Source organism: Anolis sagrei, chromosome 12 (genome assembly GCF_037176765.1).
Source record: "Anolis sagrei isolate rAnoSag1 chromosome 12, rAnoSag1.mat, whole genome shotgun sequence".
Lineage (NCBI taxonomy): Eukaryota > Metazoa > Chordata > Lepidosauria > Squamata > Dactyloidae > Anolis > Anolis sagrei.
In genome coordinates this window covers 1,785,165-1,799,044 of record NC_090032.1, presented here as the reverse complement: position 1 = coordinate 1,799,044, position 13,880 = coordinate 1,785,165, and the positions used below count along the sequence as shown (strand labels likewise).

General features: G+C 46.2%; 1 protein-coding gene across 4 annotated transcripts in view; it reads left to right on the top strand.

Annotated features, from left to right (window-relative positions):
• GATAD2B (GATA zinc finger domain containing 2B) overlaps positions 1–9,692 on the top strand; it is a 76,450-nt gene extending 66,758 nt beyond the window's left edge. For all 4 annotated transcript variants that reach the window (XM_060757988.2, XM_067472312.1, XM_060757987.2 and 1 more), the window contains exons 9-11: positions 26–139; positions 1,911–2,028; positions 3,608–9,692. In XM_060757988.2, the coding sequence (XP_060613971.2) occupies positions 26–139; positions 1,911–2,028; positions 3,608–3,741 (366 nt within the window). In that variant the 3' untranslated portion in view covers positions 3,742–9,692. The remainder of the gene's footprint in view (positions 1–25; positions 140–1,910; positions 2,029–3,607) is intronic.
• The last annotated feature ends 4,188 nt before the right edge of the window (positions 9,693–13,880 follow it).

Here is a 13,880-nt window from a genome sequence, read left to right as displayed (position 1 = left end):
GCCTTCCTCTTCTCCCTCCCTCCAGGAAATTGAACAGCGGCTGCAGCAACAAGCGGCGTTGTCTCCGACCGCCGCTCCCGCCAGCGTGTCCAGCGTCAGCAAACAGGAGAGCATCATGCGGCACCACACACTCCGCCAGGTGAGTTGTTGCAGTGGAAATTCCCACAGATGCGTGCCTTTCCGTAATTTTCCCCACTGTTATGAATCGTCATATAAATATCTGATATGCAGGGCGTGTTTTCATTCACTGGACCAAATTTGGCACAAATACCCAATATGCCCAAAATTGGGGTTGGGGGGGGGTTGATTTTGTCATTTGGAAGTTGTAGTTTCTGGGATTTATAGTTCACCCACATTCATTGTATGTTTATGTTTTGATGTGGGCGCCATGGGGTGCCAATTGGTTAGCCGTCCTGAGTCCCTCTGCAGAGGTTGAGAAAGGATGGGATATAAAAATCCTAAATATAATAATAATAATAATAACAACAACAACAAGAAACAACAACAAACAACAACAAGAAAGGACGGGATATAAAAGCCCTAAATATAATAATAATAATGATAATAACAACAACAAAACAACTACTATTATTATTATTATTGTTATTATTATTATTACTCAAAGAACATTCTGTACCCAACCAATGATGGAATTGAACCAAACTTGACACACAGAAAACGTGTCGTCCCCATTGTCTTCCAAACAGAAGCCAGATTGGAATATTTTGCTTCCACCGGAGCGCATTGTGTGCAGAATCCTTTGTGCCTGATATGATCCGGCATCAAATTGGCTTCGATTTCGGGCGGCCCTCCGACACCTCCGGGGAACCAACCTTCAACTTGGGAAATTTACGAGTTGGCTGGGTTAAACCCATTCCCAATATCATAGACTCGTACAATCATAGAGCTAGGACATACCCTTAGGACCATTCCTAATGCCGCGACCTCGTAATCCAGTTCCTCATATTGTGGTGACCCCCAACCATAACATGATTTTCATTGCTACTTCACAACTGTAATTTTGCTTCTGCGAGATGCATTTTCATTCACTGGACCAAATTTGGCACAAATACTCAATATGCCCAAATGTAAACACTGGTGGAGTTTGGGAAAAACAGACCTTTACATTTGGGAGTTGTAGTTGCTGGGGTGTATAGATCATCTACAATCAAGGAGCATTCTGAACTCCACCAACGATGGAATTGAACCAAACTTGGCACACAGAACTCCCATAACCAAGGGAAAGTACTGGAAGGGTTTGGTGGGCATTGACCTTGAGCTTTGGAGTTGTAGTTGCTGGGATTTATAGTTTGCCTACAATCAAAGAGCATTCTGAACTCCACCAATGATAGAATTGAATCAAACTTGGCACACAGAACTCCCATAACCAAGAGAAAGTACTAGAAGAGTTTACATCAAGAGAGCACTGTGGACTCAATTACGGATCTGGACCAAACTTGGCCCGGATACTCAATATGACCAAATGTGAACACTGATGGAGTTTGGGGAAAATAAACTTTGTCATTTGGGAGTTGTAGTTGCTGGGATATATAGTTCAACTACAATCAAGGGCATTCTGAACCCCACCAATGATAGAATTGGGCCAAACTTCCCACACAGAACCCCCATAACATAAAATACTATGTTTTCTAATGATCTTTGGTGACCCCTCTGACACCCCCCTCGTGACCCTATATGCCGAATACATGAATTTTGTGAGTAAACCAGATATGTTACTTTTTAAGAAGTCTATTTATTTTGGGACTTAAACCAAGTCTGAATTTTCAACATGCCCGATCGTATCCCAAAAAAACCTGTCTCATGTCTCCGGGCTTTGTGGGTCTCCAAATGTGGTGTGGCCAGGTTTTTTTTACTCCTCCTTGACCGTTCTCTCCCTCCACCTTCTCCAGGCGCAGCAACCCCAGAGCACCCTGCAGCGTGGCATCCCCACCTCTGCCCGCTCGATGCTGTCCAACTTTGCGCAGGCCCCACAACTTTCCGTCGCAGGCGGCCTCCTCGGCATGCCAGGTACGAATGGGGAGGAATCAGAGGGGGGGGGGGGTCTTTTAGCCTCCTTTCTCCAGCTCTGAGAGGCCTACCTCGCCATGCCTTCATGGCAACACTCTGGCAACGGTGGGCAGGTTGCCTTTGTGGCTTTCTTTCCTTCCTCTATCTCCCTCATACACCATCCTTTCTTTCCTTTTTCTTTGTCTCGCTTCGTTTCACCTCCCTTCTTTTTCTCCCTTCCCTCCCTTTTCTTTCTTCCCTCCGTTTCCCTCATCCAACTCTTTCTCCTTCCTTTCTCTTCCCCTCTTTTTCTCCCTTCCCTCCTTTTTTCTTCCCTCCATTTCTCTCTTTCCACTTTTCTTCCTTCCTCTTCCCTTCTTTTTCTCCCTTCCCTCCTTTTTCTTTCTTCCCTCCGTTTCCCTCATCCAACTCTCTTTCTCCTTCCTTTCTCTTCCCCTCTTTTTCTCCCTTCCCTCCTTTTTTCTTCCCTCCATTTCTCTCTTTCCACTTTTCTTCCTTCCTCTTCCCTTCTTTTTCTCCCTTCCCTCCTTTTTCTTTCTTCCCTCCGTTTCCCTCATGCAACTCTCTTTCTCCTTCCTTTCTCTTCCCCTCTTTTTCTCCCTTCCCTCCTTTTTTCTTCCCTCCATTTCTCTCTTTCCACTTTTCTTCCTTCCTCTTCCCTTCTTTTTCTCCCTTCCCTCCTTTTTCTTTCTTCCCTCCATTTCCCTCATGCAACTCTCTTTCTCCTTCCTTTCTCTTCCCCTCTTTTTCTCCCTTCCCTCCTTTTTTCTTCCCTCCATTTCTCTCTTTCCACTTTTCTTCCTTCCTCTTCCCTTCTTTTTCTCCCTTCCCTCCTTTTTCTTTCTTCCCTCCATTTCCCTCATGCAACTCTCTTTCTCCTTCCTTTCTCTTCCCCTCTTTTTCTCCCTTCCCTCCTTTTTTCTTCCCTCCATTTCTCTCTTTCCACTTTTCTTCCTTCCTCTTCCCTTCTTTTTCTCCCTTCCCTCCTTTTTCTTTCTTCCCTCCATTTCCCTCATGCAACTCTCTTTCTCCTTCCTTTCTCTTCCCCTCTTTTTCTCCCTTCCCTCCTTTTTTCTTCCCTCCATTTCTCTCTTTCCACTTTTCTTCCTTCCTCTTCCCTTCTTTTTCTCCCTTCCCTCCTTTTTCTTTCTTCCCTCCATTTCCCTCATGCAACTCTCTTTCTCCTTCCTTTCTCTTCCCTTCTTTTTCTCACTTCCTCCCCTCCTTTTTCTTTCTTCCCTCCATTTCCCTCATACACCTCCCCTTCCCCTTCCTTTCTTTTTCTCTTCCCTTCTTTTTCTCCCTTTTCTCTTTCTTTCTTCCCTCCATTTCCCTCATACACCTCTCCATCCCCTTCCTTTCTTCCTTTCTTTTCTATTTTTTCTCTCCTTCCTTCCCTCCTTTTTTCTTCCTCCTTTTTCTCTTCTTTCTGTCTCCTTTCCTTCCTTCCTTGCTTTCTTTCTTTCTGTCTTAATGCAACGCAAAAAGGTTCTAGCGGAAGTTAGAAGCCTTCTGTTTTATATATATATATGACTCAACAGCCTTTCCCTCTTTTTTCCCTCCTCTGTGTTTTCCCCAGGTGTCAACATCGCCTACCTGAACGCGGGGATCGGGGGCCACAAAGCATCGAGCCTGGCAGACCGGCAGCGGGAGTACCTTTTAGATATGATCCCGCCACGCTCTATATCGCAGTCCATCAGTGGGCAAAAATAACGCCAGCGGTGCCCTCCCCTTTTCCCCTCCCTGTGACCTCTGACCCCCCCTTCGCCCCCCCCCCTTTGTCCGTCGCATGCAGTGCCTGTTCTGGTGCCTACCATATGTGGAGGAAAAGACAAAAAAAACGAAAAAAGAAGAAAAAAGATGAAAACAAAACACACAAAAAAAAAGAGACGAGAACATTTCAAAATTTCGAAAATCTTCAGCAACCTGCTCTCTTCTGAAAGACTTCTCTCTCTCTCTCTCTCTCTCTCTCTCTCTCTGTCCTTTTCCTCATCTCTGGATTTTGTTGGCAGCGAGAGTTTTCCCCCTCCCTCCCCCCTTTGACCCCCCACTCACCTCGATTCTGCCCGAGGTCAGAACCTGTCTGCTTGGACCCTGCACTATACACATGTTTAACGCTTGTTTTACGCTCCTCTATTATTATTATTATTTTTTGGAAGATTTTGAATTTGTAATGGCGACGCGTAGAATTTTTAATTGTCGTGTTCTTTTATTCATGTTTCATTTTCCTCCGTGGGCTTAAAAAACAATGGTTTAAAAACAATTATTCTTTTTTTTTTTTTTTTTGCAAGAATCCTCTTTAAAAACTGTTTTGTAGGCTCTCAACTCCTTCCAAAGGTTCTGTTGTTTGGGGAACGGGGGGCTTCAGCACAATAGAGGAGCGGTGCGGGGGACGGGGAAGCCACCGACACGGAAAGTGACTATGGAAAAAGCACGAGCCGCGTCCAGACTTGACACGGCATCCACCCTATAATGCACCAGAGTCAGTGAAGGGTGCGACAACGCCTTTTTGGGATGGGCTACCAACTGGATCTACCACAGTTTAAGACCCCCATTAGAGATGCATATTAGATGGCAAAAGACGTGGGTTTTCCGATGCATTTGCGTCGTCATCAACAATCCTATCCCACCTCCATCTCATTAAACCCCAGGCATCACAATTGAGAAAAAATTCTAGATCCAGGAAAAAAAATCATCTCACTGATGCGTCTGACTTTCAGCAGAGGGCGCCACCTGCTCGTTGTATGATCCCGTCTTTCCGAAAAACGGAACGACCACGACCGTCGGGTGACTCTCGATAGGCGCCAGAGCAATCAACGGAAGGCCAAGTCATTGCCATCAGATCTGGACGGAAAGACCTGGAAGTCTTCTCTGTCTGGTTTCCAGCAGATGGCGCCACCTGCTCGTTGTATGATCCCGTCTTTTCGAAAAACGGAACGACCACGACCGTCATGTGACTCTCGATAGGCACCAGAGCAATCAACGGAAGGCCAAGTCATTGCCATCAGATCTGTCACTCGTAAGGAGGGAAAGACCTGGAAGTCTTCTCCGTCTGACTTCCAGCAGATGGCGCCACCTGCTCGTTGTATCATCCCATCTTTCCGAAAAACAGAACGACAACGACCGTCGGGTGATTCTCGATAGGCGCCAGAGCAATCAACGGGAGGCCAAGTCATTGCCATCAGATCTGCCACTCGTAAGGAGGGAAAGACCTGGAAGTCTTCTCCATCTGACATCCAGTAGATGGCACCACCTGCTCGTTGTATCATCCTGTCTTTCCGAAAAACGAAACGACCACGACCGTCGGGTGATTCTCGATAGGCGCCAGAGCAATCAATAAGAGGCCAAGTCATTGCCATCAGATCTGCCACTCATAAGGAGGGAAAGACTTGGAAGCCTTCTCCGTCTGACTTCCAGCAGATGGCGCCACCTGCTCGTTGTATCATCCCGTCTTTCCGAAACACGGAACGACCACGACTGTCTGGTGACTCTCGATAGGTACCAGAGCAATCAATGGGAGGCTAAGTTATTGCCATCAGATCTGCCACTCGTAAGGAGGGAAAGACTTGGAAGTCTTCTCTGTCTGACTTCCAGCAGAGGGCACCACCTGCTCGTTGTATCATCTCGTCTTTCCAAAACACGGAACGACCACGATCTTCAGATGACTGTTGATAGGCACCGGTCCAATCAAAAGGAGTGTCATCAGATCTGCCACTCGTAAAGGAGGAAAGTATTTCTGCGGTCAGACTTGGAAGCCTTCTCCATCTGACTTCCAGCAGATGGCACCACCTGCTCCTTGTATCATCTCATCTTTCCGAATCACGGAACGACCACGATCGTCGGGTGATTCTTGATAGGCGGCGGAGCAATCAACGGGAGACCAAGTCATTGCCATCAGATCTGCCACACGTAAGGAGGGAAAGTATTTCTGCGGTCAGACCTGGAAACCTCCTACGTCTGACTTCCAGCAGAGGGTGTCACCTGCACGTTGTATCATGCCGTCTTTCCGAATCACGGAACCACCACGATTGTTGGGTGACTCTCGATAGGCATCGGACCAATCGACAGGGGGACAAGTCAGTGCCATCAGATCTGCCACTCCCGTCACTCGTAAAGGGGGGGGGGAGTATTTCTGTGGTCAGAACTGGAAACCCTTCTCCAAACATCGAATGCTTGTTAGCGGGCTCCGTTGCAACCCAGAACTCTCTGAGGACTCGTCAAAGTGTATCCCCATCCCACTTACGTTTTCATCTTAACATGTTTTTATTTTTCATCCCTCCTTGGGATGGGGTGGATCCCTTTTGAGGTCCCTTTCTCTCATCAACTTATAATAATTTTACCTCCCTCCCACCTCTGTTAGCACTCCCCATTTTCCCTCAGACACCGTTGTGGCCTCGGAAGCTCCCTGAAAACCCCATATCCTTCTCTAATCCTTTTGACCCCGTTTTCCGTTGTGTTGTTCTCCCCGCGGTAATCCCTTCGGCCACCGTTTCCGTGGTGGGTCCCACCCGCCCCCCAATTCGCACTCACACTCTCTTCCACTGCCAACTCCTCCAATCACTGAGCACTTATGAATAAACCAGTGGACGAGTGTGTTGTTGTGTGCATTGGGGTGGTGGGGGCCTCGAAAAGCGAGGGACAGGTTAGCGGCACTTCTGTGTGTCTGTGGACAAATGGATAAATATATAATGCACATATTTGCATTAGTCATCATCAACCTGAAAATAAAAATATTTTGTGGGGCGGGTTCACTCCATCTCCCTTGAGGTCCAAATGTGGTTTCCTTTCTCAAATATAGTGTTCCCTCGCTACGTCGCGGTTCGCTTTTCGCGGACTCGCTGTTGCGCGGGGTTTTGAATAGTTGCCATTGCACGGAGCGGCATTCGAATCCCGCCTCCTGGCAACGATGGAGTGTAGAAGGGGGTTTTATATAACGTCCCTACTCCGCGGATTTTCACTTTTCGCGGGTGATTCTGGAACGCAACACCCGCGAAAAGCGAGGGAACACTGTACTTAGTATTTGAACTCGACTTAAGAGCACCTTCTCAATTGATTCCCTTTTTCCCGCCACCTTTTTGAATTTTTATCCATTCTCATCACCAAAAAAATAATCCAAGTGCCATTGTCCACTCTATGTATCCCTCCCCATCCCCTTTAAAAATCAAGTCCCTGTATTGGTTAAGATTAGTGTTTGGGGCGGGGGGAGCTGTATTGCACCTCCCTTCCTTTGGATAAAATGGTGATGGTGGTGATGTAAAGAAATGTGCAATATATTTCTGCCCTTTGATACATTGGAATGGGTGTCAAGGGTTGGCCACACAGTACGCCCATCTGGAATTTCTGGATTATAGGCAAAAATTATGAGCCCCCTTACCTCTTTGACCCCCTCCCATAGGAAACCCATGAGAGGTCAGTGATTGGATCAGTGGTTTCCCTGGTTCTTTTCGCCTTGCTTCCCTCTCTCCAAGTTGTCGTTACCCAAACCTGTGCCCCTAACCCAGGTATGGGCAAACCCAGACTTGGGGGCTGGATGGGGCCCCTTGGGCTCTTTTATCAGGCCTTCCTCCCTCTCCTTTCCTTCCTTACCTCTTTCCTTACCTTCCACCCTTATGTCCTTCCTTCCCTCTCTCCCTTTCCCCTTCCTTTCCTTTTGTCTTTCCTTCCTTCTCTCTTTCCTCCTTCCCTTCCACCCTTTCTTTTTTCTTTCTTTCCTTCCTTCCTTCTCTCTTTTCTCCCTCCATTCCCTTCCACCCTTTCATCCTTCCTTACTTCTCTCTTTCCTTTCTCATTTTTCTTTTCTCTTTCCCTTCCTTCCATCTTCTCTTTTTCTCTTTCCTTCCTTCTCTCTTTCCTTCGTCCATTCCCTTCCACCCTTTCATCCTTCCTGACTTCTCTCTTTCCTTTCTTACTTCTCTCTTTTCCTTCCGTCTTTCCTTCCTTCTTTTCCTTTTCTCTTCCTTCTCTCTTTCCTCCCTCCCTTCCCTTCCACCCTTTCATCCTTCCTGACTTCTCTCTTTCCTTTCTCCTTCCTCTTTTCCTTCCTTCCTTCCATCATTTCCTTTTGTCTTTCCTCCCTCCTTCCCTTCCTTGCCTCCCTCTTTTTCCCTCCTTTCTTCCTTTTTTTGTCTTCCCTCTTTCCTCCCTCCTTCCCACTCTCCCTCTTTCTCTTTCCTCCCTCTCATCCTCCCTCCATTCCCTTCTACCCTTTCATACTTCTTTTTCTCTTTCCTTCCTCTTCCTTCCTTTCTTCCCTTTTCTCTTTCCTTCCTTCCTTCCTTCTTTCTTTCTTTCCTTCCTCCCTCCCTCCTTTCCCTTCCACCCTTTCATCCTCTCTTCCTTTTCTCTTTCCTTCTCCTTCCTTCCATTCTTGCCTTTTCTCTTTCCTTCCTTCTCTCTCTTCTCCCTCCCTCCCTCCATTCCCTTCCACCCTTTCCTCCTTCCTTCCTTTTCTCTTTCCTTCCTCTTCCCCTTCCATTCTTCCCTTTTCTCTTTCCTTCCTTCTCTTTCCTTCCTCCTTCCCTCCATTCCCTTCCACCCTTTCATCCTTCCTTCCTTTTCTCTTTCCTTCCTCTTCCCCTTCCTTCCTGCCTTTTCTCTTTCCTTCCTTCTCTCTTTCCTTCCTCCCTCCCTCCATTTCCTCCCTCTTTCTCCTCCCATCCTTCCCTTTCGTCCTTTCTTCTCTCTTTCCTTCCTCCTTCCCTCCCTTCTTTAAGTCTCCAGGAAGCCAGTCCTCCTAGCAGAGAGTGCTAGCATGTGGCCCCCAAATTAGAAAATTTGCCCATGCCTGCCCTAACCCATTACCTGAGGTTTAGCACAGACCTCCCCCCCCCCAAAAAAAAATTGGCTGTGTTTTGTAAGTTACCAAAGTTGCGACCATGTGTTGTTAGTTACCCAAGTTGCCACTGTAAGGGTTTTCCCATCTCGTTGGCTTTCTGATGTTCTGGTTTCCCGTTAAGGTGGGAGGGAATTGGGCCAGGAGGGTCTTTTTCCAACTCTGTTTATTACGACATTTTCATGAAATGTATTACTTTTTCGTCATTTAATGGGGATCCTGGTACCTTTGGGCTTTGCTGAGTTGGGGCTGTCGGGCAGTATCAGGAGAAAGCTAGGTTTCGCCATCAGTGTTTCCCTCTTTGGCTTTGGTGGTCCCCCCAAAAACCTCGTTATTTTGACCGTTCTCCCCAGTCGACTCCTCTTCCCCTGGTTTTACCCAAATCGGCGAGTAAGTCGTCTTTCCTACTCACCTCCCTTCTCTCCATTTTCTCTCTCTTCTGCATTTTTGGGATATAACAGTTCTTTGGAAGGTACAGAACTAAGGGTTTTCCTTTCCTGGCTATTTTGGGGGGGCTTTAGATGCTTTGTGGTTGATGCCGTTTTATTTCCTTCCTTTCAAACCTTTTGTGTTTTCTGCAGGAAAAATTTTTTTTAAGCGTAACTCGGCTCGCTCCCTCCGGCCTCCGTTCCCGCTCCGTTCCCGGCCTATTTTTTTCCCCCTCTCCCGCGTTTTTCTGCTCCTTTCCTCTTGCCTCTCCGCTCCCGTGAAGACTTTCTTCGCTTAACAAATAACTTGCTGCCGGAAAAAAAAGAAAAAAAAACGTTATAACAAGGACTCCTTTGTTGTATATAAGCTATTTCTTGACACATTTAAAGAAAAAAGTGGGGGGGGGGGGGGGGAGAAAAAAACAGAAACAAAACTGAAAAAAAAATAAACAACAACTCCGGGAAGGGAGGAAAGGCACCTAACCTTCCCTCCTGACAAAAAAAAAATGGAAATTGTATATTGTGTAGAGAAAAACAAAACGACAAAAAAAGAAAACAGACAGCTTAGCCATGAATATTGTGAAAAAGTTGTTAACGTCCTTTTGTAGTGTGAACTTTTTTGTGTATGACATTTAAAATGTGCAAAAGGGTGGTTTTCCTGGAAATATGGGGAGGCGCGGGAAAGGGAGGGGCGCTCGTGTCACACCCTCGGTCCCCTCCCGGAAAAACAAAAAAAACCGAAAATGGGTTTAGCCATCATTTCCCCGTCTCACACCCCCAAAAAGGTGCCTTGTCTTCCTCTCGGATTGGAAGTAAAGTCCACCAGCCAGACGCAACTTTGGCGACAACCAAGAACTCCGGGGATCCGTTCTTTCCTCTTTCCGTTTTCACAAATAGGGAGGGAGCGAAATTTTGAGCCTCCCCGTTCAACTGTAAATAGTATTTGCACTGTTTCTCGGTTTGGGACAATATTGACTCGTTTTTGCATTTCTTGCAAAGGGTTGGATGTGTTGGGTAGATAGCTGGTTCCTCTCTTCCTTGCAGGATTTTTTTTAGGAAGGGTTACCTAGATCCCGTTCCCCATTGCATCCACAGCTTGACCAATCTGGCTTCAGTCTTCTCCTCCTTCACTTACCTTTTCAGTTGCATTCAACTTTTTCTCCCATTCTTTCCTCCTCTCTTGGTATATCTCCATCTCCCATTTCTTTGGCTAGAATTGAACTAAGACTCCCCAGAATGACCAAATAAACCTATGTTACATTTATAGTAGAGACTCGCTTATTCGACCTTCGCTTATCCAACATTCCGTCTTATCCGACGCTCTTCCATCCTATCATTTTCCTTCCTTCCTTCTACTCTATCATGACTAAGCCAGGCTCTCCTCCTCCTCCTTATCTGTTTATCTACAGTAGAATCTCACTTCTCCGACCTTCACTTATCCGATATTCCGTCTTATCCAACACTCTTCCATCCTATCATTTTCCTTCCTCCTACTCTATCATGACTAAGCCAGGCTCTCCTCCTCCTCATCTGTCTGGCTATCTACAGTAGAGTCTCACTTATCCGACCTTCACTTATCCGACATTCTGTCTTATCCGACACTCTTCCATCCTATCATTTTTCTTCCTCCTACTCTATCATGACTAAGCCAGGCTCTCCTCCTCCTCATCTGTCTGGCTATCTACAGTAGAGTCTCGCTTATCCGACCTTCACTTATCCGACATTCCGTCTTATCCGACGCTCTTCCATCCTATCATTTTCCTTCCTTCCTTCTACTCTATCATTACTAAGCCAGGCTCTCCTCCTCCTTCTCATCTGTCTATTTATCTATCTACAGTAGAGTCTCGCTTATCCAACCTTTGCTTATCCGACATTCTGTCTTATCCGACGCCCCCTTTTTCTCCAGCATTTTCCCTTCAATTAAAGGAGCGCTCCCTAACTCTGTCTCCATTCTCAGTAAGTGAAAAAGGCAAGGCAAGGAGAAGGAGGAAGAGGGGAAAGAGGCAGGACCGGAAGCGGAAGCGTCCTCCCTCCTTCCCTCTGTGATTTCCACGCTCCTCTTCTTCATCCGGGCACTTCCTGCTGGGCCTCTCTAGCCCTGAGGCGTTGCCTTGCCTTAACTCTTCGAGTCCCTGTTGTTAGTATTCTAGGTGTCTAGCGCCACATCGGACAAGTAACAGTAGGAGACTCTATTTTATCCGACATTTTTCTTTATCCGATGTTTCGACAGCCCATTTATGTCGGATAAGGGAGACTACTGTATTTCAAATATATCCAAGGCCATTTGTTCCTCTACTTTTAATCAGTACTATTATTATTATTATTATTATTATTGTTACTTAATAAACCATGTATTTGTCCTTCAGGCCACATCTCCTACATTGGAGCATGGCGGAGAACATGGAACACATGTTATTTTGAAGCAGTACATAGATGCCAACCAACTTCATAATCCGTTAATATAGAGATGTCATCTAAAAGAAGGAAGACAGCTGATGTTCCTGGAAAGCCTAGTGGTTTTCTTAGGATGGTTCAAACTCAAATGCTTGCTCTCCGTTGGCCACTGAAGAGAGCCATTTTGAGGTCTTGTCCGTAGAGGACTGGGCCACCATCACATTTCAAAATGGCACCTGGGTTTCAGAGATTTGCACACTTCCCTTGTCAAACATGTGTTGCCTGACCTTCTTGAGAGCCTATAGAGCCCACCTTTGGCACAACTTCCATCCTTTTATGGGCCAAGGCCATATCCTTCACACATTGTGTGGCCCGTTCATCCGAGAAGACCACCAAGAAAAAAGCTTCCTATTTCTAGCTTCAGTTTAGGACATCTCTGTTCTTCATGCTCTCCAACTCATCTATATGAGTCGTAGACATTTTGGAACACCCCTAATAAGAGGACCTCCTCCTCTTCATTTTCATCCATGGGAGTTCCTTACACCCCTCAAGTAATGTTTTCCAAGATGAATATTTGACAACTGTAGATGACCCAGTTTGTCCAGTGCTGTCCCACCTCATTGTGGTCCTTTGCAAACTCCTGGGCTTTGTAATTTGAGGAGGCACTAGAGCTCCCTGACTAAGTATTCAAAATGTCCCTCCCAGGCTACAAACCCCATAGAACAGAAGCTGTTGATATGAACCATAGTACTAGAGTTGTGTGATGTGGAAGTGGCCATTCTGACACCCCACCTCTCCCATCTCCACGTCCTTTGAATTTTGTTTGAAATCTACCTATTGCTGGAATCAAACCAGATTCAATTCCCTGTTGAGCATATTGCTTTTGTATGAAGTAGAAGGATGGGACAAAATTGTGCTTTAGTGGAAGAATTGTGTTGTTTTTCATTGGCCTGCATGCCATCTTTAGGAACGGACATAATAGTGGACAACCCAACCTGAACTTCACCCATCCAAAGCCATCAAGCTTTGAAGGTCACCCCAAGATGCATGTTTTCCCATCCATACTTTCTCACCATGAACCTAAACCATATGTGTCTCCATCCTTGTACCCTCCTCACTTCTTAAATACAGCAATGATACCCTGTGTTGAGCCTGGTGTATGTTGCCCCATCCATTATTTTCTTGCTTCTTAATCCCAAGTCTCTTTCACTCCCTGTGGGGTGTTCTTCTGCTTTTGTAGGAAGACAATATTTGCCCCCATACATGGGTTCATCCAGAGGATGGATAAAAGTGACCTCTACTCATTCCCACCATTCTAACTCACCTTGACCTGAGATCTTCCCCATCTTTGGCTTCCTTCTTCCATCCCTTTTCAGTTATGACTTCCTTGCTCCTGAATAGGATTTTACTCCCACATGGACATTGGAAAGAAGGAAACATTTGGACCTCAGCTTTTCGAGGTTTAGATTGCTCTTGTCCAATGAAACCAGCCATTGGACAAGGAAGCTTTCTTCAGCCCAGATGGAACAGGCCACTGCTATCTCTTGGGCCGTTGTCCATCCATCATTCCATCTTCTCAAGTCCCTTCCTATCACAGACCCTGTCTCCCTCACTGTGTGATGAAACATGGTTTTATGGTGGACACCATACACAGTTGTCTGAAGAGCAAGAACAATTGAGCTCTTTCTTTTGCACCATCCTAGGCATCCATAGGATCTTGGAGAAGGAGGAGGAGGAAATGTTTGGATCTCAGTTTCTCCTTGAGGTCTAGATTGGTTTTGTCCAATCTAGATCTCTGTGAGCCATTGTCCATCCTTTCCATCTTCTCTTAGGTCCCTTCCTATCACAGACCCTGTCACCCTGACTGTGTGATGAAACATGGTTTTATGATGGACACCATACAGAGTTGTCTGAAGAGCAAGAACAATTGGGCTCTTTGGTTTACACCATCCTAGGCATCCATAGGATCTTGGAGGAGGAGGAAATGTTTGGGCCTCAGCTTCTCCTTGAACTCTAGATTGGTCTTGTTCAATCTAGATCTCTGTGAGCCATTGTCCATCCTTCTTTCCATCTTCTCTTAGGTCCCTTCCTATCACAGAACCTGACTCCCTCACTTTGTGATAGAACATGGTTTCATGGTGGACACCATACGGAGTTGTCTGAAGAGCAAAAACAATTGGGCTCTTTCTTTTACTCCA